General features: G+C 52.6%; 1 protein-coding gene across 1 annotated transcript; it reads left to right on the top strand.

Annotated features, from left to right (window-relative positions):
* Positions 1-5: 5 nt before the first annotated feature.
* Positions 6-27099, top strand: PXDC1 (PX domain containing 1). Its single transcript, XM_004753629.3, has 5 exons — positions 6-800; positions 14000-14091; positions 14830-14947; positions 21607-21718; positions 25871-27099. The coding sequence occupies exons 1-5, from the start codon at positions 545-547 to the stop codon at positions 25986-25988; spliced, it is 696 nt and encodes a 231-aa protein (XP_004753686.1). The 5' UTR covers positions 6-544; the 3' UTR covers positions 25989-27099.
* The last annotated feature ends 545 nt before the right edge of the window (positions 27100-27644 follow it).

The following is a 27644-nucleotide window of genomic DNA, read 5'->3' as shown; positions in this document are numbered from 1 at the left end:
CGCCCGGAGGAGGGAGGAAGGCGGCGGCGGCGACCTCGACGTCGACGACCGCGCCGCCCGCGATGGGAAGTGCCTTATAAAGACGCAGCTCGGCGGGGCCCGACCGACTAGTCGCCGCACTTCCCCGCGAGTGTACGCAGAGGTGGGGGGCGGACCCCGGACAGACCCAGGTTACTAAGGACTGCGGCCCTTGACAGCGGCCCACGGACCCCGGCTCTGGACAGACCTGGAACGGACCCCGGCTCCCGGCGGACTCCGGCGGATCCCAGCTCCGGGCAGACGCCGCAGACTCCAGCCGGCTCCCGGGTCCCGAAAGACCTCGGACGGACCCTGACCCCAGAGAGACCCCGGTCCCGGGCAGACCGCAGGCATACGGCGGCGGACCGATCCCGGCCCCGGAGACCTTGGACGCACCCCGGCCCGGGAGAGTTCCCGGCAGGATCCCGGCTCCGGGCAGACCTCAGGCAGACCCGGGCCCCGCTGGCTGGCGCGCGGACGGGGGCCGAGGGCGCCCCCGGAGGCGGGGGCATGCGCGACCCGCGGCATGGCCTCGGCGGTGTTTGAAGGCACCTCGCTCGTGAACATGTTCGTGCGCGGCTGCTGGGTGAACGGCATCCGCAGGCTCATCGTCAGCCGGCGCGGCGACGAGGAGGAGTTCTTCGAGATCCGCACGGAGTGGTCGGACCGCAGCGTGCTCTACCTGCACCGCAGCTTCGCGGACCTCGGCCGCCTGTGGCAGCGCCTCCGCGACGCCTTCCCCGAGGACCGGCCCGAGCTAGCGCGCGCGCCGCTGCGGCAAGGTTCGGGGGCGGCGGGCACCGGGGTGGGGTGGGGAGGGCGCATCGGATGGTGTCTTAGGGGGAGATGTGGTTGCGAGGTCGTTTCACAGTGCAGTGAAGGTAGGAGGGGAAGTTACTGAAGCCGAGATTGCGGCTCTCTCCTCTGTCCCTGGCACGGGACGGGGGACGCTTAGATCCTGCGCCCCCAAATGAAGGGCGCGCAGGTCAGCAGGGGTAGGAGGACGAAAGCCAGCTCGCAGAGCCCTGAGGCCCTCCGGGAGGAAATCAGCAAGACGGGCGCCCCGACTGTCCCCAAGGACGAGTCAGTGACCAGTGCCAGTACAGCGGCCAGTTTGGGCCAGTGTCGGGGTGAGCTCCAGCCCGACTCCGGAGTGGCGGCCTCCCTCCCTCGTCACCCTCGGGCGGGCCGGCTGTGACCCCCACCCCGCCCGGAAAGCGACAGGAGGGGGCTGGGGAAATGTTTGGGAAGAGTTAACAACAGTGTCCAGTTGGGGTCGCGTCGTGTCTGGCAGCCATCCCCCTCGGAGTGCTCCCCTGGAAGGGGCTGTGCCTCTGATCTTCTCCCGTGACAGAAGAGCCCGAGTACGAGGTGCCACGCAGCCTTCTGTCACTCGTCGGGAGGGGCCTCCCTGCGGCCGACTAAAGGGGAGAGAGCCCAGGTCCCCACCCCCGGGGTGGGACCGCATTCGGGTTTGATTAACTGCGGCCTGCCTCCTCCCTGGCCTTGTGACTGCCCTGGCTCCTGGGGATTCGAGTTCTCAGAGAACTGGTGTGGCTTCCCCTTTCCTACGCCCTGGCTGACGCCCATCCCACCGGCCGCACTTTGGAGGCCGGGAGGAGAGGCGGCTGGAAGAGGGAAGGAAGCGCGTGAGAGAGGCTGAAGTTGAGCCCAGAAGGAGGGGCGGGGTGGGCGGGTTCAGAAGGCCTGGGGAGAAGCGGCCTGGGAAGACTGTAGAGCCCTGAACAGTCCCACCCCCTCACCTCTTGTGACCACCTGCGGCTCTGAGACTAGTCACACTTCACTGAGAGGTCTTCCTTTCCACAATCTTCCAAGCAGACCTGGTGGCACCTGTAGGAGGCACTTCCTGAAGCTGAGGGACCCCAACAAGCCTCCTTAGCTGTTGGATTGCCTGAGGTCTTAAGATAACCTCTACTTCCCCCTGTGGAACCCCCGCCCCAATGTGTGAATTATATAGATAATTAACTCAGTTCTGATGACATCGTTTGGAAGGGCTCCCAAAGCCAGCAAGTTCAAAGGCCCTGAGTGAGATGGCCGGCCTTTCACGCTTCTCTTTGCTCCCCAGAGTCTCACGTTTATTGCCATTCTGCAGATAGCTGAGCGTTATTTCAAGCATGGCAGCAGTTTTCCTTGGATTTGCTATTTGGGTGTGTATATTGTATTTTTTTTTTTTTAACAAAAGAATGTTCAAATCAGGAAAGCTTGCATGAAGGAACGACAGTTTTTTCAGTGACTTACATTTTTGGTGGAACAAGGCGAGCCGTTAACAAATTAGAGCCCCTGAAAGCCGGCCAGTGTACATGCCCTCCCCTGTCCTTGCCAGGTCTCGCTCAGCTGGGACCCCAGGCAGGCAGTCAGGCTGGCACTGGGCTCCTCCCCTGTAACACAGAACCGGTCCTACTTTTTGGAGGGGTGGTGGTGAGGATTAAAATGCATAGTGTAGTGTCTCATAGTAGTAAGCCCTCCATACATGCTAGTTGTTATTGTTACCCTCAGCATCAGCTGTTCCTGGCAAGGGTTGTAGCCAGTGGGGAAGCCCTGGGATCTGGTAGTGAAAAGGACTTGCCGGGAGCAGACGGGAGGTGGGTGTAAGCCACTGGACCTGCCTTGCACACACCCCGGCTCTGACCCATCTGTCCTTGTGCTAACAGTGCTGGTCAGTTCTGGGTTCCTGAGATGTAGACATAGAGTGTGTGTCTGAAGGGAGAGTGAGACAGGTTTAGGAAGAGGGGGATTACCAGGGGGAAAGGAAGATCTAGAAGGATAGGAGAGCTGCTTAAGTGTCTGAAGGAGGGAGAAACTAGTTCTGGGTGTTAGCCCTGCTGCTGGTGGGGGTGGGGGTGGGGCAGGTGCTTAGGATGGGGACCAGTGATTGGGTGGAAAGGCTTTCTACTGGAACTGCTGGCCCCTTTGTTCAGGGGAGACCCCTCTGAGGGCTGGGCCAGCACCCCCTGGAGGAGAGGAGATAGGGTGACCTTAATTCTTTGTCCTGGTGGTCCTTGATTCTCTGCATGAGGCACGCTGCTACTGCTCTGGGGCACCCCTTTGAGTTTCCGTTGTGCAATCCCAGGGGAAGCCCCTTTCTTTTCTTAGAGTCTTTTAAGTCCAGGGAAATTATTCACTGAATCAAGTACATAATAGTAATATAAGAGAAGATTCTACCTGATTTCCATGCAGATTTGTTATTTGCATAAAAACATTGTCTGGATATACAAACTGTAAGTACAGAAGGCAACCGGATGCGTGTGTTGTATGGGAAATGTCAGGTTTCCTCAGAATCGTTCCCCACCAGATTCCCTCACTGAAATTTATTGAAATGCTTCTGGCTGGATTAGATTTGTGCTCTCGGCTTCTATTAACGAGCCTTGTGAGCAGATCTGGGTTTCAGAGCTCATGCTGGCAGCAAGCAGGTAGCTCTTCTTGGGAATGTCTGATTGAACGCCCTCATGGGGCATAAAAGCCTTGCCCCCTCACTTGCATTTTTGAGTCTGCATGCAGCTAAAGGGATGTTGAGCCCTTTTCCTTTGCCCCTCAAGTCTTGCCGTGGGGGAGAGTGTTTATGTGGAGAGAATGGGCTTTGCTCTCCCTTTGGCACACACACTGTGGTGTTAGGCTCAGGGACTGTCCATGGCCTTGAATGTTTCACTTTGGTACATGTTGCGTAAAGATACTGCAGGCGCTGCACACGCGGAGGGACCTCCCTCACTCACTACCTTCCTGGCCTTCTCTTGGGCAGGGCTGACCTCAGGAATTGTCCTGCTTCTGTCCTCTGTCCTTTTTTTCTTAGAATCTTGGCTTCCCACCTCACCCTCTTCTTCCTCTGGATCTGAGGTACCCACCCATCCTTTCTGGTGCCTTGGCCCAAGGAGATGAAGACCGCTGCTTCCTCTGGATATTATCTCTGGATGACCGAGGGGTTCCTTTTGGTTTTTCTAAACCCCTCACCAGTGGGGCTGAGTCTTGAACCTGAATTCCCTCTGTGTGATACTTATGTGGTTCCGGGTTTCCTGACGTGGTCAGGGTCTCCTGCCTGTTCCATCTCTTACATCTGAGAAGGTTTACACATTAAAACATAAGCATGCAGAATCTCTGATTGGCTGTTTGGTGCTCTTTGCCCATTTTGATTTTTTTTTTTTTTTAATAACACCGATTTCAGGCCTGGTGAAGTCTGAGCCATCCTGGTCACCACTCCAGCAAGAGATTCTATTTCCCAAGTAGTCAGGTCACTTTTGATTCTTGATGACCTTGAAATCAAACATTTTGGTTTCATATTCATTCATGCAGTGAGTATTTGCTGAATGCCTGCTGTGTGCCTGGGCATCATTCTAGTGGGTGGAGACACAGCAGTGATCAAAAGAAGACCCAGCAAAAAAAAAAAAAAAAATCCTTGCCCTCTTGATTGTCATATTGTGGTGGGAGAAATCCAACAATAAACAAAGATAAATAAATAATATGGTAGATAGTGATAAATATTCAGAAGGAAGCAAGTAGGCAAGGAAAGCAGCTATGACTTCTAGAGGGAGGAGTTAACTTTCAGATAAGGTTCTCCAGATAGTCTCAAAGGAAGTGACCTTTGAATCCGGGCCAGAAGGAAGGGAGAGGTCAAGCTTCTTGGTCAATACTTGGGGAAGCAAGCATTCCAGGCAGAGGCAGGAGCAAGTGCAAAGGCCCTGAGGCCAGGACTGGTCTACCTGCATAAGCATAGATAGTCTGGTCTTAGATTTGAGATTCTGAGGACTGGAGTTAGGGCACCCAGGAGAGAACTGGAAAAGGCTGGGTGCAGATACATTTGCTGAGCTCCCACAGCCCCAGACCATGCTCCCAGACCCTGAGCCTGCCCACTCATTCTCACATGGACTGCAGGGGAGAAGCTCTGTTCCAACTCTGGCTGATGCAGAGGAGAAACTGTAGAGCCACCAAGCTTACTTGCCTAGTGGAGGTGGCAGGAAAGAGATCAGACGCCACATGGGGCCCCGGGCAGCAGACCAGAGGCAGCAAGCCCAGCTCTGCCCGGCCTCACAGGGCCCTTGTAGCCTGGTGCTGGCTGAGTGTGGCTCTACCCTTTGCCTCAACACTGCTGCCCACCCCACAGCCCTTGTGTCACTTCACTTTAGGGCATCCTGCCCCTTTGGACTTCGGGGATTTGGAGGTATTCTTTTTGATTCACAGATGTATTTTTTGAAGCTTTTCTAGATCGGTGGTACGTGCACTTTTCCCAGGCCCCAGGGCAGCACGCCGTCCCAGGGCAGTGCCAGAGTGTCCGCCCCCACGTAGCCTGCTCTCCTCTCTCTGCCTTCTGTCTCTCTCTTCCCCAAATGTGCACCCGGGCTTCGTTGCGATTTCCTTTCCCCGCACTCTAGGGCCCTCTCTTTTCTCTGCAAGCGGCTGAATTGGTTCTCGGTCCTATGATCTCATCCCATCAGATCTCGGACGGTGTCGGGGGCCCCAGGGGACCTGACCTCACCTCTCAGGTAGAGAAGGAGCCAGCCAGAAACTTACACATGGGGTTAGGTGGCTGGCTTCTAGGTCACAGTTACTTTCCGCCGAATTCCCGAGGAGAAACTTGGCCTGCTTCTTGAGCAGACAGCTCCAGGAGCCTCCCGGCTGCCGTCGGGCTGGCCCACAGGGACACCGGTCCCCTTCCCTTCTAAAGTCTGGGTCTCATGTGTCTCTGTGGTCTGTCTCTACAAACACTTTTCCAAAAGCTGAAAGATGTTCCTGCGTAATGAAGAGTCAAGGTAAGGGGAGACTGGAATGCCCGTGGAACTGAAATAATGGGGACTGGATGAGTTGTCCCTTTTCAGTGAAGCTCAGCCTGGAGTAAGGTGGGATTCAGGCAGGCTGGTAGTGAGAATGAGCCCCACGTGCATTTGCCCTGGGGGGCCTCTCGAGCAGACCCCACAGCCCCCCTCTGCCTTCCTGGGGAGGGAGTGCGTCCAGAACGGTGGCTGGTGTTGCTGATTCTCTCAAATCACTTTTTCTTGGTATTTGTGTTCATTTTTACTTTCTTGGATGACTCTAGGCATCTGCTGAATGTTTTCGGTTGTGATCACTAAACAATGGTCCCCATGTCCGGGAACAGGCCTGAGAAGCTCCCTGGGGCTGCTTGGTGTGCACCCTCTCCTTGAGGGGTGGGTCGAGGGCCTGTGCACCATTCTCTGCCGGCCAGACTGGGCTCCGTCAGTGATGGGGGCACGGGTGTGTCACGCCCCAGCACAGACCCACATGCAGGATGATGTAATTCTCCAAACAGACACCTCCAGTCTGCTCTCCTCACCCCACCCCCAAATTGAGTCATGACCGTGAACCGAGCCACTTTGGTCCGTGGCTAATTTATACTGGCAAGCTTTCATATTTGTTTTGAGACCAAAACATCTTAATCACCCTTCACTGCTATGTAACTTGGAATCAGCAGGAAAACTCTGATGAGCAGTAATTGGACAGAGGCTAGAGGGAGGTGGGAAGGAATCCCACGTGGTGAAAACTTCTACCTAGAGCATCTGAATCCCAGCAGAACCCCATCCTGCTTCCTGAGGGAGAAAATTCCCCACCCAGGCCCCAAAAGAGTGAGGATCCCCCTGGGGACACAGGATCCAGGTGGGAGGGGTCAGGGTCATAATGACTCCCTTGGGGGTATCACAGGGTCCCTGTGGGAGAAGCTCAGGCTGCGTGGTGGAAGGCGGGGGCTTTGGGAGCCCACAGGTGAGGAATCAGAGGCTGGCTCTGTCCCCTGCTCCTCCGCCATGACTTTCGGCAGTTGCTTAGTTACCCAAGCCCCGGATGCCTGATTGATGAAATTGCATGATGGTATCCCAGGCAGGGCTGCTGGAGGGCCCGACAACCATGGAGTGCCCAGAACCGGCTGGACGCTTGAGACCCGAGACCTGCCGGGTGTGGACTCAGGAGCACGGGTCCCTGGAGCTTCCGCCGTCTGCTCCTGGACACGCAGCATCTTCCCCAGGGTGGTCCAGATGAGCGGGGGGTCGGTCCAGGGCCCGCCCTGCTGCTCCTGATGGCATCTGCTTCCTGGGCAGCGACCCCCAACCCCAAGTCCCTAGGAGGCACAGATGGTGCAAGCCCCAGCCCAGGCTAAAGAGAGAGCCCACAGAGGGGGTCACAGCCCTTATGTACCTCAGTGAGAGCCCTGCAGACCAGGCCTGTTGCTTTGCAGATCCAGAAACTAGAATTTGGTGCTTAGCGTGGGTCAGGCTTGGGGACTGTGCTACAGGGGCAATTTCACCAGGCAGAGATGACTGTAGGATCCTAGGGCGGGTGTATGTATCACTCTAAGAAATGCAGCTGCCAAGTGGGTAGGGTTCTTGTGAGCAGAGCCTACATGAGAAGCCTTGGCTCCCCAGTGCCCACTGTGGGGTTTACCCTCAATGCCCTTTGTCAGGCCCTGCTTGTTTTAGTCCTCACCCCTCTGGCCTGCTTAGGGCCTCTGCACCTCCTGACCCCACTCAGAGTTCCTCTTCTCCCTCCCTGGGCCCCCTGTATCTGCTCACCTGCTCACCTCTCCGACCCTGGTGAGGGTGTCCCAGCTTGGAGTACTCCTGTCCCCCCACCAGGGGACACCCTGCTTTTTGTGGCTGATGTTTGCCACATGCCCATTGTCCTGACTAGCAGGAAAGCTCTGGGGAGCCCGGGACCGTCTGTCTTTCCAGCTACAGTACAGTACCCCCACACCCCCATGTGATAGGGTGCCTAGCAGGGATAGTTTAGGGGGAGTGGCTGAATGCGTGCTTCCTGTTTGGGGAACCCAGCAAAGGATGGGGTGTCTTAAATACCTTTGATCCGAAGACAGACTCCCCGAGGGAGTGGCTGCTAAAATGCATTAAGTGGGAAGTCCAGTAAAGGAATTGTGCTTTTATTGGGAGAGGATAATGAAGAGGGCCAGGGAGGGAGGGACTGGGGAAGGGCACAGTCAAGGCCAGTGCCGTGGAGTCCAGCAGTCCTTCTCTCCTGCTCATAAAAACACTTCATTCAAGAGGGCGCCTCCCAGGAGCAGGAAGAAGCAGAGAAAGGAGGGTCTCCTCTCAGCCCTTCTTGGGTCCTCAGGGAGGTGCTGTTTCTTCTCAGCCTCTGATGCCTTCTCTGCCCTGCTTTTCCTTCTTGGAAAGATGCAGGAGAGATATGCATGCCCAGCGGCTCCCTCCTCTTACAGCTCGGCGTGAGCATCACCAAAGCCGGCAGCCTCGTGGAAGGAGGGTGGGAGGGCGAACCGGGCCAGGAGGGAGGGAAACAGGGTTTCTGTCCTTCCCGAAGTGCTGCGCCACACTCCACGCACAGCACTCTACATAGAGTAGAGTAAGCTCGGGCTCCTCGGGAGTGACGGCCCCTCCTGGGGTGCTTAAGTGTGCACAGAACCGGCTCCCTTACGCTGTCAAGCAGGCCATTTCTAACTCTCCGCTTCTCAAATGTCGGCTGCCTATTTAGAACTCAGGTACCTAGGAAATCAGCATTGAAAATTTCCCTGGAAGATTCCAACTATTTTGCTTCTAAAATGGCTATTACACACCACCTTTGAGGAATACCTCTCTCTCTCGCATGCGAGATGACTCGAGCCGTCTGCCTTGCTGTACGGTGTGTTGATGGACATATTTTATTAAATGGAGAAGGAAATCTTTAAACCTAATTTATTATCTGACTCAATTTGAAAGTGTGCTTTACAGAAAATTTCCCTAGGGCTCTGTTATGTGAGTTTCCTCTAAGAGACGTGTTCTTGGGGTAATGGGCACTTCTTAATGTGCTTTGAAAAGGACGTTCTTCCTTAGCAGTTGATCCAAGAGGCACCTTGTCTTCATGTCTGAAATGATGGGAGAAGGCCCCAGAGTCTAGCCACGGAGGAATCCCCACAGTTACCAGAGGTGTTCATCCCAAAGCCTCCGTTTACTGAAAATGTGGGACCTTGGACTCAGGGTTTCTGAGGTTAGGAAACGGCTTTGTTTATGTTTGCTCTCCCTGATAAGTCTTTGTGCTGACTCCAGCGTGTGCATTTTGGATTCCAAGAATAAGTCAGGTGTTTGTGTTTGTATAAAGAAGCTAATCCTAGGGGTTTTTGGGGTGACTCAGTCGGTTAAGCGTCTGCCTTCGGCTTAGGTCATGATCCTGGGGTCCTGGGATGGAGGCCTGCATTGGGCTCCTTGCTCAGCGGAGAGCCTGCTTCTCCCCTCTCCTTCTGCCTGCTGCCCCCCCTTCTTGCGCGCTCTCTCTCTCTCTCTCTCTGACAAATAAATAAATAAATAATCTTATAATTTTTTAAAGATTTCGTTTATTTATCAGAGAGTGAGGGAGAGATCACAAGTAGGGGGAGAGGCAGAGACAGAGAGAGAAGCAGGTCCCCCGCTGAGAAAAGAGCCCAGAGGAGAAATAAATAATCTTAAAAAGAAAAAAAAAAAAAAAAGCTAATTCTGAAAATGGCAGAATCACATTTTGGGTTCTCGATTTTCAGTGCTAAACTAGTTTAGAAAAAAAGGACAAACTGGCTGATCTTGGCTGGTTTTTGGCCTCCAAATATATTTAAGTTAACAGGCTGTGATTATATATAATCACATTATCAGTCTTTCAGATTCAAATCTCTACTTGCTTTGAGGCTAATCAAATTTACACATTGCAAACTGGGTACAGTGAAACTTTAAATGGAGATTATATTAGTGACTGTGCTTTATCAGAAATTAAAAAGATTTCCAGGGTGTGTGAATTGTGCAAGTCTACTACTAACAATCAAAGTGTGAATTGTGCGAGTCTACTACTAACAATTAAAGTGTGCTAGTGGACCCTCCTCCCTTCTGTCCTTACCAGGCGGAACCTGGTTGGTTCCACAGAGTGCTAGCGCCCCCTGCTGGCTACTTCTAGGGTGACAGTCTTATAACCAGTAGATGCTTGACAAGTTTTTCTGTCCAACGTGCAAAATCGCAACCATTTGCCCGCCCATAGTTTTTGTTATTACCATCACAGATAGGAAAACGGAATCAGACAAGATCCCCACAGAATCCTTGTTCCATCCAAAATATTTGGAACATAAAAGCTAGAAGTATTTAGATTACTGTGTTTAAGCCCATTTTTATAAAAATAAGTTTTAAAATTGCTATTTGCTGTAAACAGTTCCTATTCAGAGAAGCTTTATCAGCCATTAAAAACCAAAGCTGTTGGGTCACAAAGGAAAAATACAGCAGATAGGCTAGAAGGAAACTCCAGTGCATATGATCTGTTTGGGGTAGCAGTCCTTCATGGACTCTGTTCTTGCCACCTGCCCGTGAAAGTAATGCAATGTTCCACAACTTCACCTTTTAGCCCTGTCACATTTTGAGAATTTATAATAATTTTGGTCTCATGGTAGGTGTCTGAATTTCCCATCCATCATGAAACCAGAAAGTCTGAAGAAGAAAGAACCCCTGTGTGTATGAAATTCTAAAATGATGATTTGGTTCATATTTGCATTATGGCCATTTGGGGCTTGTTTTTCTTAAAAATACTTTCCTAACACATTTACGGTAGCCCTCATTTGATGGGAAGCACTTTTAAAACAACTGAGAAGGGTGACGTCCAGGGCCCCAGAGGGAAGGGAAAGTCTGGGCTGCGGGGAGGCGCTTGGAGAGTGGTGACTCCTTCATGCCATGCCTGTATTTGGGGTGTTGGGGGACTTGCTATGCTCTGAGCTCTGGTTGGTGGTGGTAGCTGCTGTTAAGCAGGTTTCACGGTGTTCAGCTGGATCCATCGTTTCCTGAATCCCTCTGCCTTTGATTAGCTGAGGCCTCTGCTGGGGTCACCCGGGAAGCCAGGATGGAGAAGCAAATGGGCAGCCACCTGTCATTAATGTTCGTGGAGCGAGGGATTCCAGCATGCCCGGTTAAGTTTCCAGAGCCTCCTTTTGTTTGGAGGCTTGTTTACATTTCCAAGGAGATCCATCTGGCTGCTGTTGAGGATCATAAAGACCGGTCAGAGGAAGCAGTCTGGCTCTGTGCACGTCCACACATAAACTCAGGCCGGCATGACTCATGACTCACATGATGCCGTGCGACTGTCAGGCCTGCGACCTCAAGCTAGGTGGCAGCAGGTTCTGGTGTGGTGCTGACCGAGTGTGGTGCTGTGAAGCATGAATTAGGGTGATGAGCCTATGGGGCAAGATGGAGCGCACCCACAGAAGACCATTGACGCTTGACTTCCGTGCTCTCTTCTGTAACTTCAGTCGACCAACAGCCAGTAAACATCAAGTCCCCTTCATGCGTCAGGCCCTGTGATGATAACAGTGAGAGGAAGAGGCACCTGCTCCCCTTAGCTTTGCACATGGGCATCTTGGGGAGACCCATAGGTCCAGGAGAAGTCACAGGGCTGAGTGGTGAATACTGCAGAGGTCAGGAAAGTTCTCTGGGAGCCCAGAGGCAGCTCGGGTTCCATCTTCAGATGTGGGGAAGGCTTCTCAGAACAGATGGTGTGTGCCCACGCCTTAAGGGATGGGTGGGACATTCCCACCTGTGAGCCTGGGGGTGGGGGGAGGTCAGGGGGATTGTGTCTGGGTAGCGTGGACCTTTGAGATTAGCAGGAGAGTAGGGGGAGTTGCAAGGCACAGAGCTGTAAGGTGGGCTGGGGTCGATCAGGGAGCGGATTGCTTGCCTTTTTCTACTTCATTCTGTAAAACAACACCCTACCAGGAAGATAGGGCTGCTGGATGAAATACAGAACACCAAGTTGAGCTTGAATTTCAGATAAGCAGCAAATAATTTTTTTAGTGTAATCTATCCATACTACTGCATGATTCACTGTTTATCTGAAATTCATATTTAACGAGGTAGCCTTTGTTTTATTTGCTAAATCAGGCCATCCTAAAAAAAAGAAGATCACTATAGAGCAGAATGTATTTATCCTACTATATATATAACTTTGCAGCTATGAACTCAACCGTGGGCTGAACATTAATTAAATCAAAGATGTAACCCCAAATGTGTCATTGAGGCAAAAATGCACGAGTTATAAAGCCTTATACTAACTTCAGATTGTTAAGTTGTGAAGTGTATCCTATGATTTGGGTATACGTACGCTGCGTGCATTGACCATACGAGAGGCTAACCTTCCTACAAATGCACGTACAGAATATAAAATAATAAAACTACTGTGTCATAAATGTGAGTGATTTAAAACTCAGATTCTAGAGGTAACAAAAGTTGAACTTTAATAATAATAGTTTTATTCATCCTAGAATGAAGAAGCATTTGGTGGGGATGATTAATTTAATTGTCCTCTCTTAAAAACAATTTTCCAGAGGATTTTGCAGACTCCCAGTAGCAAGCAGATGAAAGCATTTTGGTGCAAAGAGCAAAACAATGTGTGTGTGTGTGTGTGTGTTTATGTATGTTGCCAAGTAAGGAATTCAGGGCTGGGGAAGAAGCATCCTGAGATTCTGGTACTATTTTCTTTCTTCTTTTGGCTTCCCAGAACGTGCAGGGGGTGTGGTGGGACCTGGTAACCCGAGGAAGAGGGGAGAAGGTAGAGAAAGCCCAGTCCCTTTCTCCGGTGACTGCTGGGGTGTGTGCCTGGGCCCTGTGGACAGAGGCCCCAGGTGGCCCGCAGCCCAGCCAGCCCCCTTGTGGCTCCAGCCACCTGAGCAGCTGCTGACTGGCCCCTGGGCCTGCGGGGCTGAGGGGGTGGGCAGGCCCAGACAGCCCCTCTGACCCCTGAGGTGGCCTGTGCTTTAGATGTGCTTTATGATGTTGAGGGAACCTTGTTTAGAAGTTGGCTGTGACGCAGGTTGCTTGAAGGACTCCCCTTGTGACAGCGTAGGCGTTCAGACATGTCCTTGCCCTATGTTCGGGGCTGTCCCTGGTTCCCTGGACTGTATGTTTAATCATTTAGTTTAGGAAATTAACTTGATGACTTGTAGTTTCCGTTGATGAATTGCTTGAAGACCAAGGCTTTCTCCCGCAAAACCAAACCAAACCAGAACTGAAAACCTTAGACGCAGCAACTGGTAATAGTTCTGGGATGATCCCAGCGCCTGGTCTGACCTTGGCTCCCAGGGACCATCCTGCTGGGCCACACGAAGTATGGCAAAGAGGCCCGTGTCCTTGGGAATGTCATTGCCGCGTCCCCAGGAGTCCAGTGTGTAGAAACTGAAATGAGGAGACTCAGGCTGTTTCCAGCTCACGGGGAGGCGGAAGCACACCCAGGTCTCCAGGCTGCCCGCCGTCATAGTTTACAGACTAAAGTCTCTACTTCCTGAAAGTCACTCAGGACCCTGTTACATGTAACGAGGGTAGATGTTCAGATTCTGAAAAAGTCCTGTGAGCCATACCCACTTTGCTTTTTTTTTTTCTGGGTAAAGATCTGACTTTTCCCCTTCCAAACCCAGCATGTAAATGACTTGTCTGAGTATGGACTCCATTTCCATAGGCTCTTGAGGTCAGTGGAGGCCAGGCGAGCCAGCCCTTCCACTGCGTGGGTGGGGTTGGTTCTGGGCCACCCTCACCCCCTCCCGGCAGCAGCCACCACCTGCCTGGGGCTGAGTGGTCTCCAGCCAAGCTTTGGTCTTGTCATGAGGCTGGCCCTGACTGTCCTACAGAGGGGACTTTGATCCCTGGCTTACACCTACGTTTCCCGCTCATTCCACTGTCCCCCGCCTGCCAGACTTCTCCTTTCGGGGAAGGGCATCGTCTCCCCCAGCACACATGGAAATCATTCATTGGGTCATTGAAACTTAAAATGAGGTTGAGAGCGCTGCTTTCAGAGTCAGGCTGTGTAAGTACTCCCAGACTTTGGTGGAGGGGGACACTGGGCAGTGGCTTCCTTGTCATGGGGTTGTCTGTTGTTCTGTATTTAATCTAGGAGCACATTTCCAGCTTGTTTTGTTTTTGGTTTTGGGTTTTTTTGGGTTTTGGGTTTTTTTGTTTGGTTTGGTTTGGGTTTTGGTTTTTTGACTTTAGGCATTTCTGTCTCAATTCTGTCTGAATGTCTGTCTCAATTCTAGGCCTGGTTGCCATCAGGGACGCCCGTGATATAGAAACCAGGCTTAACGAGGTGGAGAAGTTGCTGAAGGCCATCCTCAGCATGCCCTGCAAAGTGAGTATGACCCGCGCGGCTGGCGGGGGCGGGGGGGTCAGGACACATCCTGTCCGCTTCCAGACAACCGATGCCCTCACCCACATAGCTGGTTGCTCCCTCCCTGGATGGTTCAGGCCACGGGGAGGGCGGACAAAACCAGGGGAAAGGAAGACTTCTGTGGGCTCGTGCAGCTCTGTGGTTTTCTCCTTGGTAAGAAGTGAGAGTCAAGGGCCAAGGAGGCGCTGAGTAGAAGAGACATGGTCCCTCCATTGCCATGGTCTTTGCTTCCTTGCCTCCACTCAGAAGCCCACCGGTCTTGCAGAGGATGTTTTAGAAGAGGGTGTATGAGAGCAAGGAGAGTGTTAGCATCCACATTGGCAGATGGCCTTTAAATGAAGTGGGCAAGCTTCGTGTACTTGGGACCCACTTGGCTCCCACAGGCTCCATTTCCTCCTCTGCGAATGGGGAAAGTCAACACACCGTTTACCATAAGGGGAAGGGACACGTTTGCGAAATCCGGCACGCACCAAGCGCTCAGAAAATCTCTCCATTGCTCCATTCACCCCATCCCCCACTGTCCCTGGAGCCTTGCATTTTTGCCACATGGGGCCATTCGTAAGTGAAAGGTGGGCCTTGACTACAGCCTCATCAGTGTGGCCCGTCCCGCCAAGCATCTGGAAGGTGCAGGGGCATCAGCCTCACGAGAGGCCACCTCTAGGGAGGACTCAAGTTTAGTCATTAACGCACTTCCCCCAGTATTCCAGGTCAGAAGTTGTGCTCACCTTCTTTGAAAGATCTCCTCTGGACCAGGTGTTAAAAAATGACAACGTACATAAAATTCAACCCAGCTTTCAGAGTCCAGTGAAAATATCAGGTAAGAGCTGCAGGGAAGGCATGGGGAGGCCGGGGCCTGCTGTGGAAGGCCGTGGTTCTCGGGAAGCCTTTCCAGTTCACCGGGTACACCTTCTACCCTTGGGATCCAAACAGATGACCCAAAAGAGTAATAAAGTAGGCGGAGGCTGTTACCTGATTTTCATGGAACAGTGTTTTCCACCTGTCGACCTGCAGTTTACACTTCTCCCGTTTCCAAAAGGAGTAACTCGGTATATCAGTTGGAACTTTCTTAGGAAACAGGGTCATGATGAACACATTAATGGGGCACTGGGAAGTGAATGACGTCAATCAGGAGTCTAGCAGCTGATGTAAGATTGTTCACATAATATGGCAGTGGATTGGGTTTTAGGGCATCCAGGACAGAAAGGGGAGCACACGGTTTAGATGTCACTAACGTTGACACCGGACCATACCTTCTAGCCCCGAAGAGGCCAGTGTCAGCAGCAGTAAAAGCGAATGCTGGCTGGGAGGAGCTGCCGGCCGGCTCCCTTGGGGGGTGGATGAAAGGTGGGGGGAGCTGGAACTTAGCCCTGTTTGGTAGCTTTCTGCATCTGGGCTGCCCATGTTGTTAGAACACTAGACTTTCGTGTTTGCAGTACTGTTTTGGTGAAGGCTGCTGAGGGGCATTTTGTGGGGAAAAGAGCTCCGTCCCAGAGTCCCGGACATGGAGGCTCCCCCAGGCAATGGACAGTCAGCTTGGTTAGGCCCAAGACATGGCATGACCCCACATGACTGGGGTCATGTGGGAGTGTGGCGGGCGGAAAGGCAGCTACAAGAGGAGATAGCGTTTGGCTCAAGGGGAGATCCTGCAGAAGGTGCTGGTCTGTCGGAAGAAGGGAAGGAGGGATTTCTGCATTTAGCATTCTATTTCCAGAGGGAGGAGGGAGAAGAGCAGAGGGAGCATGGGCGGGAGGGACACCCCAGAAGCTGGTGAAGAGCAGTCAGGAGACGAAAGTGCATCGGAGCCCAGAGCTGTCTCCTAAGAAGGCACTGGGGGTTCACGGTGATAGGGAGACAGAGGACCAATCGGGATGGTGGTGGTGGGTGTCTTTGGTAGGAAAAGTGTCCTTACTGAGCTATGTGCTGTAGCAGGGATGAGATTCTTAACCATGTGGGGGGACGGGTGGAGAGGGTGGGTAAGTTCAGGGGACCCAAAGGGAAAGCGCGTTAGCATGTGACTGGGTGTGCGGGATGGCTGCCAGGCCTGGGCTTGCTGGGGTCTGCTGCTTTTGATGTCCGTCCAGCATGGCTTCCTGTGTGTTGTTAGGAAGAAGAGCAGGGTGTTTGGGTTTCCCTCCTTAGCTGGCACCTAGTATCCAGAACCTTCTTCACAGGAGAAATGGCAGTCATTTATCCCGGTTGGGTGTCTATGGACCCCAGTCTTGGAGGGCACAGTGAAGGCTCCGGGATGCTTGTCACTCATGGTGGCTTTTATGTGCTGTCACTAGAGCACAGTCAAGTCTCTGTTCTTTTGTCCTGAGCAGAAGAGTCCCAGCACGGGTGTCACCGTTTTGCTTTATTTCTGGTTTGAGCCAATAGGAGAGCAAAGAGCAGCAGAACTCTTCAGGGCCCTGTGCTGGTAGCAGGCGCGGAACACTTGCTTCCGGTTGACCCCGGCTACGCGGAATTGCGTCTGATTAATTCTGGAGTGCAGCCACCTGGAAACACTCCCAGCCCTCTGTCTACCGTCCTGTTTTTACTTGTGACAGGGCTAAACACGTGACATGCCCCATGTTCATCCTAAAGGGCTGGAAATAATGAGGTGAAATTTATCGGGGATAATTGTAGCCTCCCATGTGAGGCTTTAGCTACACTCTCTGGGTCTTCTGTGAGGACTGAGGACAGGTTTTCGGTCCCAGGGACATTGCAGCGGGTGCAAATAACCACAGGGATTTGAGTTTGGCACAGAACACTTTGTAGCAATGGAGTCTGTAAATATCTATTGCAAGTCTGTTCCGAGAGCCTCGTGGCTCCCTGCAGAGGCCAGGGCAGCCTGTCAGAGGCATCCTCCGCAGGGTCGGCAGCTGGGAGAGGCGTCTCCCACCCTTGAAGAGCTAAGATTGTGTCTCCTGGGGCCTTCATGAACCTCCTTATCCCCTTCGATCGATTGGGCACCAAGTCTGAGGCTTCTCCCCTGGAAGCGCCCCAACCTCCCCATCTCTGCTCCGGGACTAGGCGGCCCTCACTCTGTCTGAGGGAGGGCTTCTCACCATCAGTGTATACATATGCAGACAATAACGGGGTGCGCCCCCGGAGTGTGAGATATACTTTCCTTACTCACTGAGTGAGTTAAGAAATATATTAAGACAATGGACTATGGTAAATTAAAAAATACTTTTCAATGAAACCTTTATTTACAGTAGCACTGGTATGCCTTTGAAGAACTAGTCTACACGTGGGCAAGCCATGTTCTTCAGGCTTGTTCTCCTGTGTGGGTGTTTGTGGATTTGAGTCCCCCCAGACTTGAAGCTTCAGAATCTGGGCAGTATGACCCCTCCACCCCAACCTGGGCATATCCACAGGTCTCTCTTTCTCTCTGTCTCTCTCAGCCTCCCCCCTGCCCCAGGACAGACCCTGAATACTGAGGTTGGTCATCCTGGATCTCTGACTTCCTGGGCTCATTCATTTTCTCACAACCTTACACTCATGATAAAGGCCAAGTGCCCTAGTCATTCCAGAAGGCCAGAGTCTGGTTCACACTAGCTTTTTGATGCCGTCGCCATGGACCCCTTTGCTCCAGACCCTCGGCCTCCCCTTGGTGGGGCTTCGCTGTGCTGTGGGCTCCCACCTTCCCTCCGTTCCCATAAACCCTGCCCGTCCATCCTGTCCTGCTAAATTCCACTCGCTCCTGAAAATGCCTCTGCCTGCTGCAACTCACCCCACCCTTCCTCCTCCTTTCCTCTCCGATTTCTTAATGCCTGCAGCTACTGTTGATGTGGCACGTAGGGAGGTGGCAGCATGGGCGACAGGGGCTGACCTAGGCTTCCCGCGGGCTTTTCGTTATCTCCAGGCGTGCGCTGGGGCTGTGAGTGCGCAGCCGCGGAGACTGCTGAGCGCCTGGGCTCCGCTAGATGGCGCCAGGCGCTAGCCACATCCTGGGGCCGCTGCAAGGCCGTGGGAGACCCTGTGACCTCCTGCGGGAGGCTTTGGGGGAGTACATCCTTAAACATTCTTCCTCCCGTGTGAATCTAAATGTTTATGGAATCAGAAAAACTTAGAGTTTTCTACATGGTGGCTGGGTCCGTGCTTAGCAGGAAGCCTAAAGCGCCACTGTGATTTGCCTACTTGGACTAATCTATGTAAGCCACAAAAATATAATTATTCAGGTTTGGGGGCGGGGGGGGGGGGTGGGTTGGAAATGAATTCTAATTTCGTATTTCATTAACCAGGCAGCTGTACCATCTCAACCTTAATTTTCACCGTACGAGGTTCATCCAGTTGGTGAATTAATAAAAAGGCCATGCTTTGGATTTTGTTTGATTGCTGGACTGCACTGAAAATATAATGGGAGAGAGGATTTACATGGAGGGAAGCTGCACTGTGAATGCTTTTGGAGCTGAGCTAATGGCTGCATTAAAAGAAGAACATAGGAATTACTGAGCTGAAGGAAGGATGGCCTATGGGGCAGAGGAAAGCATGGCAACAGCTAAAAAAAAATAGGAAAATCATGACCCAGTACACACCACAGTCGTACAGTTGACCCCTGAACAGCACAGGGGTTAGGGACTCTGACCCCCTGCACAGTTGAAAATCCGTATAACTTTGATTCCCCCAAAACTGTTGACTGCAAGCCTTGCTAATAATATTAACAGTTGATTAATGTATACTTTGTATGTTATATGTATTAAATATTCTTACACAAGTAAGCTAAAGAAAAGAAGATGTTATTAAGAAAACCTAAAGAAGAGAAAATACATTTATGGTACTATAGTGTACTTAAAAGTAGCTTGAAAGGGAACTGTTTCATGGAATCAGTCATGTATGGGATGAAAGTAATGACACTGGCCAGTGATTTTTGCAATAGGGACTAAGCTGACTTCTAAGACATTCACATTCTATGTGTGTTTGGAGACAGGCTTCAGATGTGAGTGCTGTTCTGTAATCATAACCTTTTCTCTGGTTCGGTTTAATTGCATGACACAACAGCTATGAAGACATTTGCAGTCATGGCAGTCATCACTACCATTTGCCCGGCCCGCAGTATTTGTTAGATTCTTTACAAATACCATCTCATTTTAAGTACTCCTGTGCTTTGGAGATGGGTATGCCCATTTTATAGATGAAGGAAGCGAGCAAGCAGTAGCCTGCTCCCCTACGCATGAGTAGCAGAGCTGGAGATCATAGCTTGCCTTGCACACCATGAAACCCCATGACTGTGTACAGAGGTTTCTTTGCAGGGGGAGTTAAGGAGTGATTTGCTACAAATCTGTTTTGGGGGGCTGGTAAAGACTCCATTTCTTAGAGATCCAAATTTCACATTTAAGAGAGATGAGGAAGTTTGAAAGTTACTCTGTGAGGTAACTCTTTATTACCGTCAGAAATGTTTTGTTGCATGGACATTTGTTTTCCCTTGTAGGATTTTCCCCTCCAAACTCCCTTATCAAAGGGGTGGCGGAAAGGGCTGGAGGCTGTGAACTGGCTGAGGTTGGATGTGTTTCTGAAACAGACATATTTGAGTCAGAGTTAGTCAAAAGCAATAAAGAGAGGGGTTCTGTGTGCTGTGTGTGTTTTGATTGGAGAGGCCAGGGCATCTTAATCTTTCTTGTTACAATGTAGTCATCTTCAGAGTCTGTTCACTCAGACTTGGGTAAACATCTTCCCACCTGTAGAAATGTCGTTGATCCCAGAGGTTCCAAGCACTGACTTTTCATCAGGTCTTGGTGTGCCTTCTCATGACTTCAGGCTCTGCAAGCTTGTCTTTGCGCAGGGAGGGCGGGTGCAGTTCAACCTGGAGGGGTGGGGTGGCCAGGGAAGAGCCATGCGCTGATGTCACCCAGAGTGTTACTGACGGGACTGGTATTTCAAAAGACCAAAGAACCATGAGCTGTCACTTCTGCAGAAAGTCAAGTGGAGATGGTAGCAATTACTTGGCAAATCTGACTGATGAAGCATCGTTTTATTCCTGTGAGGCTGAGGAGGAAACCTTCTCTTTTTCTTTGTTTGTTTTTGTGTAGTTTTCCTAATTCTCTTCACATGGAAAGAAATTCAAAGAACTACCTTTTCCAGGTTCTGGAAAGAGTAAAAATAAATAGAAAGTTACAATTATACTTGTGAGAAAAGAAAATCCATGCATGGGAATAAAAACAAATCTAAATTCTGATGAGATGAAGGGAAAAATGTAAAGAAAACAATCTCCCGAACAGTGGTGACAGGTGCCTAGGGAGACTGTGGACAGGTGAGGGATGTGTTTGTTACCTGTGCTGGGCCAGTAGGAGAGGTGAGCTATTTCAAGTTGTGTGTTTCTGTGTGAGAGCCTCTGAACGGGAAGATGATAATCCTTTGGATTAGAAAATGCCCCAGAAATTCAGAGTCAGTTTTTTTTAAGATGAGCTAAGGAGAGGACCTGATTTGAGAGACAGACAAGGGCGGTGAACAGGGCCCTTCCCTGACTAAGAGCTAAGGTTCCCTAACCAGCTTCCCAGAGGGCTGGAGAACTCCCAACACCGAGGAGGACTAGTAATGGACACCAGATCAATTCTTGGAGCATTTTACAGAAACACATTCCCTGGGGAAATGTAAATAAAAGCTACACCAGATAGGAGAAGTCAGTCAAGACACACTGACTCCTTATACTTAAATGGACGAGATGGCGTGATGGAATCCGGTAACTCATGACAGTTTAGAGTTGAAGGGATCCTTGGAGACCATCCACTACTATGCTGAAATTCCCCAATTGAAGATATTGAGTCCCAAGACCGTGGACCTCTGGTGTCCGGGCTCCCAGTCCGGGGCTGTGTCCCCTGCCACACATCCAGACATGCCTGTCCTCTCCTCTCCCAGTGTGGGGTAAACACTAGACTTCCATCCTCAGAAGCTCACTGCCTAAGGCCAATGTAGACTACTTTGTTTGCCTTTTTAACTACCAAAATTTATGTGTACGGATAAAAAAAAAAAAGAGATCAATTTGTTTACAGAATTATATAAAGTAAAAAGGTGAAGTTGCCCATTTGGTGTAAAATGCATACTGATCTCAGCTGACCCTCACAGCGACTCAGGGCAGTGGACAGTGTCATCCGCGTCTCAGGCACAGGGAAGATCGGGTACCTGTGCAGAGCCTCACAGTGGCAATGTGTGATGGACCCAGACCCAAACCCAAGCTGATAGACGTGAGCTCAGTACTCTCTCTATGCCAGCTTTAAACCAATGGGGAGGACTTTTGGGGAGGGTGCTGGTAAAATTCAGAGCATTTCCTGGAGCCTCTTGGCTTATACAGGGTCCTCAGATGTGTTTCTGTGGAGGTTGGCATTAGCTCCTGAATCTGTTGGTAGGACTCCAGAATGGGCCTCTGGAGTGTAGAGCATTCTCTTGGAGGAGAATTTAGGGCTGTAGATGGAGGGGGAAGTAGAGAGATTGGTATAAGCCCCAAACTTCAAAATCTGGCCCATCCTGCATATTTACTTCATTGCTTTCATTTTTCAGAAATCATGAGGTCCAATGGATTTTGCTTAGCAAATACAGAAACCATTGTTATTGACCACAGTATACCAAACGGAAAAGACCAGCACCTGGGTGTGGATCCGACAGAGCACTTGTAAGTAGACTGATTTGGATATCGTTTTATAGAAGGGATCCCTGACCTGTCAGCCTGTCAGCTGGTGCCAGAAGCCAGAGTTCACGGCCCAGACAGAGCTCTAGAGGAAGCAGATGTGGCCGGAGATACTGAGCCATCCTGCCTGCATTTGGACACTTTTTTGAAGTGTTTGACTTTTCTAGAGGACAGTGAGAGCTTGCTTCATAAACCTTGAGGGGAAGAAGTTCCTTTGGCCAAGGGGCTGGCTGAAAGGGGGCATTAAGGAGAAGTGGCCGGACTTCAGGGTCTGGTCTGTGCTGGGCCCTGAGGAACTACGGCGGCCATAAGCCTCCCTGCTCCAAGGACCTGGTCCCCTGGGATGGGGAGAAGTGTCCCCTGCATGGTGTCACCTCACAGGGCTGGAGATTCTCCAGACTCTGAGGTGGCTTCCGTAGAGCTCACAGGCTGAAACCTGGCGCCGCTGGGCCTGCTCTGAGGGGAAGGAGGGTGTGTCTGATTAGTGAAGGCAGGACAGCCAAAGACACCACAGCCTTCTTTGTCCCTCCTTCTCTAATAAGAATGTTTAACCGTGATAAACGCACTGGGAAAGCCCGACACCTGGCGTCCCTGAGAGGCACAGCCTCCTTCATCCCTCGTGCACTTCCGGGTCATGTCCTTGGGCGTCTTCAGGAGGCAGCTTGAGGGGACATCACAGCTTGGCTTCTATTGACTTTCCAGGCCAACCCCACAGCTCCTGCTGGTTATGTGAGCCTCAGGAAGTTATTTAACCTCTCCTGGCTTCTCTTCTCCGAGTGGGGCCCCTGAGGCTCTCCCGGGGTCATTGTAAAGATCTCAGGTGGTAAATGGGAACCCCCTGGCCCAGGAGCCCCCGCAGGCCGCGCTGGGTGCTCAGAGTCTCCCTGGGGGCCCATGAGCAGCACACGCCGGGGTCGGGGGCCTTGGAATCTCATATCCGGCCTCACCCACTGAGCTGCCAGTAAACATGCACTAGGACAGACTCTGTGCTGAGACCCACCCCAGCCGCCAACAGCAGAGCAGAGCACAAGCCCCGGGTGTCCCTGAGCTCCTGCTGCAGGCAGCCGGGGCCTTCTCTGCGGGAGCCTTGCTCTGTGACCGAGCACAGGGGGAGCCACGTCAGGCCCATGGAACCAGCTCGGGCCGGCAGCTCCCACTTTCTCAGTTTCAAAGATGTCTCTTGGGTTAATGGCACAAGGTTCCCTCACCATGGAGATGTCATGAAATGCTTGTGTAAGAGGATATGCTGCTAAGGCTGCTGGGGGTGGCCCTTCCCTGACAGGTCCTTGTCCCTTTGCATGCCTTGCTGTGACACCACGTGGCTTCGTACCCACTGTGAGTGTCTATAGCTCATTCGTTCATGAGCCGGGGGCCCTCCATGATCACAGGGCTGGCACCGAGGGGGCATGAGATTGCTCTATGTGAAGTGGGTGACCGGAAGGAGAGGCCCTGGAGCGTCATGGGAGGAGCTTCTGCGGAGGGGCTGTCTTGGTGGATGAGGGGCAGGTGGAGACCCTCCTTAGTCAGGAATAGGGTCTCAGCTCTGGCAGCAGTTTCTCCCGGGAGACCTTTTCTGTTGTCGGGAGTCCTAAGAGGCCAACCCGCACTTGGCGAGATTGAACAAGTAAGTTGAACTATGAATAGTTTTGCCGAGGAGAGAAGCTCACAGAGAGAAAGCAAGGGTGGTAACATGGGTAACATGACCCCACAGCTCTGCATGGACAGGGATGACACACCCTTAAAATGGGGCCCCTGGGCTCCAGGATGCCTGGCTGAAGGAAACCGAGTAAGAAAAGCCTCGGTGATCCCAGAAAGGCTTAACAAAGAAACGTCTGCTTCCGAGTGGCTCAGGGGAGCATTTAGAGGGAATTCCTGAGGCGGGCTTGCCAGGGTTTTCTCTGGGTGTCTGATGTAGGGCAGTGCGCTGACAGTCTGCCGCTGGCTGTCTCTCAGGAGCAGTCTGTTTTAACACTCCACAGGGCTGTCAGGCAGGTGATGGGGGTTGACGATCGGGACAGGAGGTCACAGATCTATGTCGTTGGAGAACAAGGCTTTGCCCCCCTACCACAGCCATCCTCCGTGGTACCTGAGGGTGACTGTTTGGCCCCCACACTGTGAATTCAGTGCTGTCAAGCCTGCCATTAGAACTTGTGCTGTGATGCCAAGAGGGCAGTCTTCATGCTTCTGGGGCAGGAATGTTCCAGAACCCAGGCGCGGACCCTGTGCTCAGGGAATGGGGCTGTGAGTCAGCAGGCCAGCGGGACCTCTGGTGGTCATCCTGGTTGGCTGGAGTGGTTACGGGGGTTCCTAGAAATCCACCCAGGGCTGAGGCAAGCCCCCCATTCTGTCCTCACAGGTTAGGAGCAAAGGTATTTGCCAGGCCAGCTGAGGGTCATCGGGGATGACGAGGCGGCTGGACTCAGGCCGGTGACTCATTTTCCACAGCGTCCCAGCTTCCCCTCCCTCCCTGGGTTTTTAGGGTCATGTGATGAGGGCCGGAGGTATAGGAAACCGGCCCTGTGCCTCCCCAAGCTGAGCCTTTCCCTGCATCCAAGAGTCGTCTTTTAATTCATTCCGCTGTTGGTTTCCGGGAAGAGTCCGCATCCTGGAAAAAATTCGAGGAGCTGGTCTTCCCTCCATGAGATCTGCCGCCCCGGAGGCTGCGAACACTTGTGTCGGAGCCTCGATCTCCTTCTCCGCAGCCACAAGCTACCCAGGCAGGCAGTGCGGGGAGGAGGAAGCGGCCCTGAGCCCTGCCCTGCCCCTGCAGCGGATGCGGGGAGGCCCCGCACATCGCCACACACACCCCTCACTGGGGAGGCGGAGACCTTTTCTCACTGATTCAAAGCCTCCTCCTCCACTTTTAACTTCAAGCTTGGACTGAGAGGAAGTAAGCCCCATTCTGAATTAGGAGGATGCTGGGAGGGGCGCTCTGCGGGCAGGGGCTGGGCCTTTCCACTGCCCCCCTGTGCGGCTCCCGTGTCCGGGGCTCAGTTCATGTTCTTCCCGGTCCCGCCCGACCCTTCCAGGCAGAGTGGAGCTCCTACAACGGTACTCGCTAGTGACGCCTTCCAGTGCCAGGAATCAGCGCGGGGACACACTGTACGCTGTGGGTTCCTTCCGCGGGCCGCTTGCTCCTGGGAGAGCAGGGAGGGAGCGCGCCTCCGCCCGCCTCTGCCCTGCCCCCTCTTTGCTGAGGAAAAGGGAAAAGCACAAACAGCATCTCTGGCCCTTCCTGGGGAGAATGTTCTTCAGGGAGCGGTTTCTCTGTTTGAAAAATCTGGAGGTTGTCCCCCCACCCCCACCCCCCAGCTTAGGAGGCCGTGTCTGGGTTAGGCAGAGAGTGGAAATGGTTTCAACTCATGGGGGAATCCGTATCCCGATGGCATTAGTCACCTTATGTGCGGAGTACATATTCTTCCCCAGCTCTTCCTGCCTGCCCTCCCCGCACGTAAGCCCCCACACTGAATACACGGCCCCTCTAGAAGGAGCCCTCCCTCCCTGACCTCCCCAGCCCCCCACCCAGATCCTCTCTGGGCCGCTGATCTCGCGCCCCTAAGTCAGCAGCACCGTGTGGCTCGGATGTGGTTAGGTTGTGAACTTGTGGCCGCAGTGGCTTTTCCCACTCATCTGTGCTCTTTGTCTGTGGGGCCCCGCACCGGGGGGGGGGGGGGGAAGCCCCCGTTCCCACAGACTGGCTCTCTGCCTTGCTTCCTGCCATGGCCCCAGAGCCTGACACAGAGCAAACCCTGGACAGAGAAAAAGAATCCCTCTGTGAATGAGTGAGTGAGTGAATGTCTTAGTAAACCCTGGGTCATGAATGCGGAGAGCAGTGTCGAAGCCAGTAACCGCCAGAGCTGTCAGGGACTTTAGAGAAGGGTCCATTTCACCTCATTAATTTGTCGCCATGGTCCTTGTCACTCTTCCTAACCTGCATTGAGAAGGCCGTGCCCCGTGGTCCGATGAGCCGATGCCTCATGAGGAGCCTTAGGGAAAGCCCTTCCCTGGTGTTTGGTACTGACCCCTAAGCGCCCTCCTGCCAATGACCTTCTGCCCTTTCTTTCTCCACTTCAGTGGGCGTGGGGGTGGGGGTCAATGAACCAGCCCCAGCCCTTACCTCTGAACTTTCCTTTTCAGGTTTGAGAATGGTGGTGAATTTACCTCAGAGCTGGAAGATGGTGATGACCCAGCAGCTTATGTCACCAACCTGTCCTATTACCACCTGGTCCCCTTCGAGACGGACATTTTAGACTGAGTCTCTCGTGAGGCCCACCTCCCCCCACCCTCGACTGGTGGTTCTGTCCCGGCTGCAGGGGCCCCATTGCTGCCCCAGGCCTGGGTCAGGGTGTGTCTCTACGGTGACAGTGCCCTGGAGGCCTGGGCCCATGGAGCAGCAGGGCTTTCCAGAGGGCCATCCCCACGGTCTCCCGCAAGCAGGAGCCAGGTCCCCGGAGCCCCATGCAGCCTGCTGCTTCTCTGCTCAACACCACCAGCCTGTCTCCACCTGCCTGGGACTCGCCCCCCATCCTTGTGTGGGAGAGCCACAAGTGCCTGCAGGACATGTGGACACCAGGGCGGACACACAGGGTCTGGCAGTTCCCTCGTTTCGCTGTGACTGCTTCCTGGGGAAGAGCCTGTGACCTGGTGCAGTGCACCCCATGGCCGCCTGGCCACCGCCCACTCCCCACCATTCCCTCACACGACAGGAGCACAACATGGCCTGTGAGGTGGTGAGGAGTCACCACAGTCTGGATGACATGGGCAGGGAGTGTTGGGTAATCCTGGATTTCCCTGGGAACCAGGAGGTGTGGCTTTCATTTCCCTTTTTCATCTTCTTTGTGGAAACTGTGGGTCTGGTGTCAGCCAGTGGGGTTCCTTATAGAAGGTTCTTTTGGGAATGGTGAGTGTTGGCTACAGAGATAGGGAAATCACTGCCCATCAGGTCCCCGTGAGCAAGGACTGAGAAGTACTGATTCCCCTCCAGAGAACAGAGTTCCTGCCTGGCCTGCCAGCATCTCTAATGCCCCTCAGCGTGGGGTAGCCCTGCCGTAAGCACTCCAGGCCGTAAGCACCCCAGGCTGTGGAAGGTTCACCTCTCCTGCTGTTTACCAAGCTCTCAGTGATGTCATTGCCACATTCACCTGCAAGCAGAGGGGAGGGCGGGGATCAACAGAAAAGCGCCGAGTCCCCCTTTGCCCCTTGGGGAGGGAGGAAGGCAGGCCTGCGTTCTCTGTGCTGATCTCCTCATGGTGTCTACTAACGACCAACATTTGCTAATGTAAATAATAGTAAATTATTGAGAATCCTAATTCTTTTACACAGTCTGTTTTTTAATCTATTTTAATTAAATAAAGTGTATTACTCTACTCCAGGATTTAAGATGTCTGGTGTCTAAAGGTACGGCTCTTTCTATTCCAGGCCGCCTCAGGGCTGGCCCCAAGCATTCTGGCCTCATTGTTATCTAGGAAATGTGTTCTGTTCTCACCCTAGGGAATAATCTGTCTAAACCGAAAAGTGAACAAACAGCTTGTGTTTTTTTGATTTTTGTTTTTCTGACTTGGGGTTGCCCCTCCTTCTCCATGTTCCTCTTGGCAGCCCCAGGAACCCTCCTCTGTGACCTGACAGCCTAGCATGGGATTTCCATGGGATCTGCGTTTCCCTTCTGTCTCCCAGCTGTGCTCGGCTGACACATCCTGCTTTCAAATAGGCTCTTGGATGGCTGTTGGGGGTTGGCCAGTTGTCTTTCTTCTCTTGCAGGGTGAATTCAGTTCCTTACAAGGATAGGGCTGCTCACCTAGCACTTAAGATTAGAATCAATCACCATGTTTAGTTAATCACCATCTACGTTTCAACAGTTGATCCTCAGGACCCCTATTCCCCAGAGCTGCTTCTCTCTCTCTCTCTCTGCCCA

The sequence above is a fragment of the Mustela putorius genome, unplaced genomic scaffold, assembly GCF_011764305.1.
Source record: "Mustela putorius furo isolate JIRA1106 unplaced genomic scaffold, ASM1176430v1.1 tig00003870_pilon_pilon_pilon, whole genome shotgun sequence".
NCBI classification, from domain to species: Eukaryota; Metazoa; Chordata; class Mammalia; order Carnivora; family Mustelidae; genus Mustela; species Mustela putorius.
This window is presented reverse-complemented; position numbering and strand designations above follow the sequence as displayed.

What these genes read in the sequence shown, in the direction of transcription:
- PXDC1 (XM_004753629.3), top strand. Translation starts at nt 545, where the DNA reads ATGGCCTCGGCGGTGTTTGAAGGCACCTCGCTCGTGAACATGTTCGTG. An exon ending in GAGTCCAGTGAAAATATCAG is followed by an intron (nt 14,948 to 21,606) that starts GTAAGAGCTGCA and finishes TTCATTTTTCAG; the next exon opens with AAATCATGAGGTCCAATGGA. An exon ending in GTGGATCCGACAGAGCACTT is followed by an intron (nt 21,719 to 25,870) that starts GTAAGTAGACTG and finishes TTTCCTTTTCAG; the next exon opens with GTTTGAGAATGGTGGTGAAT.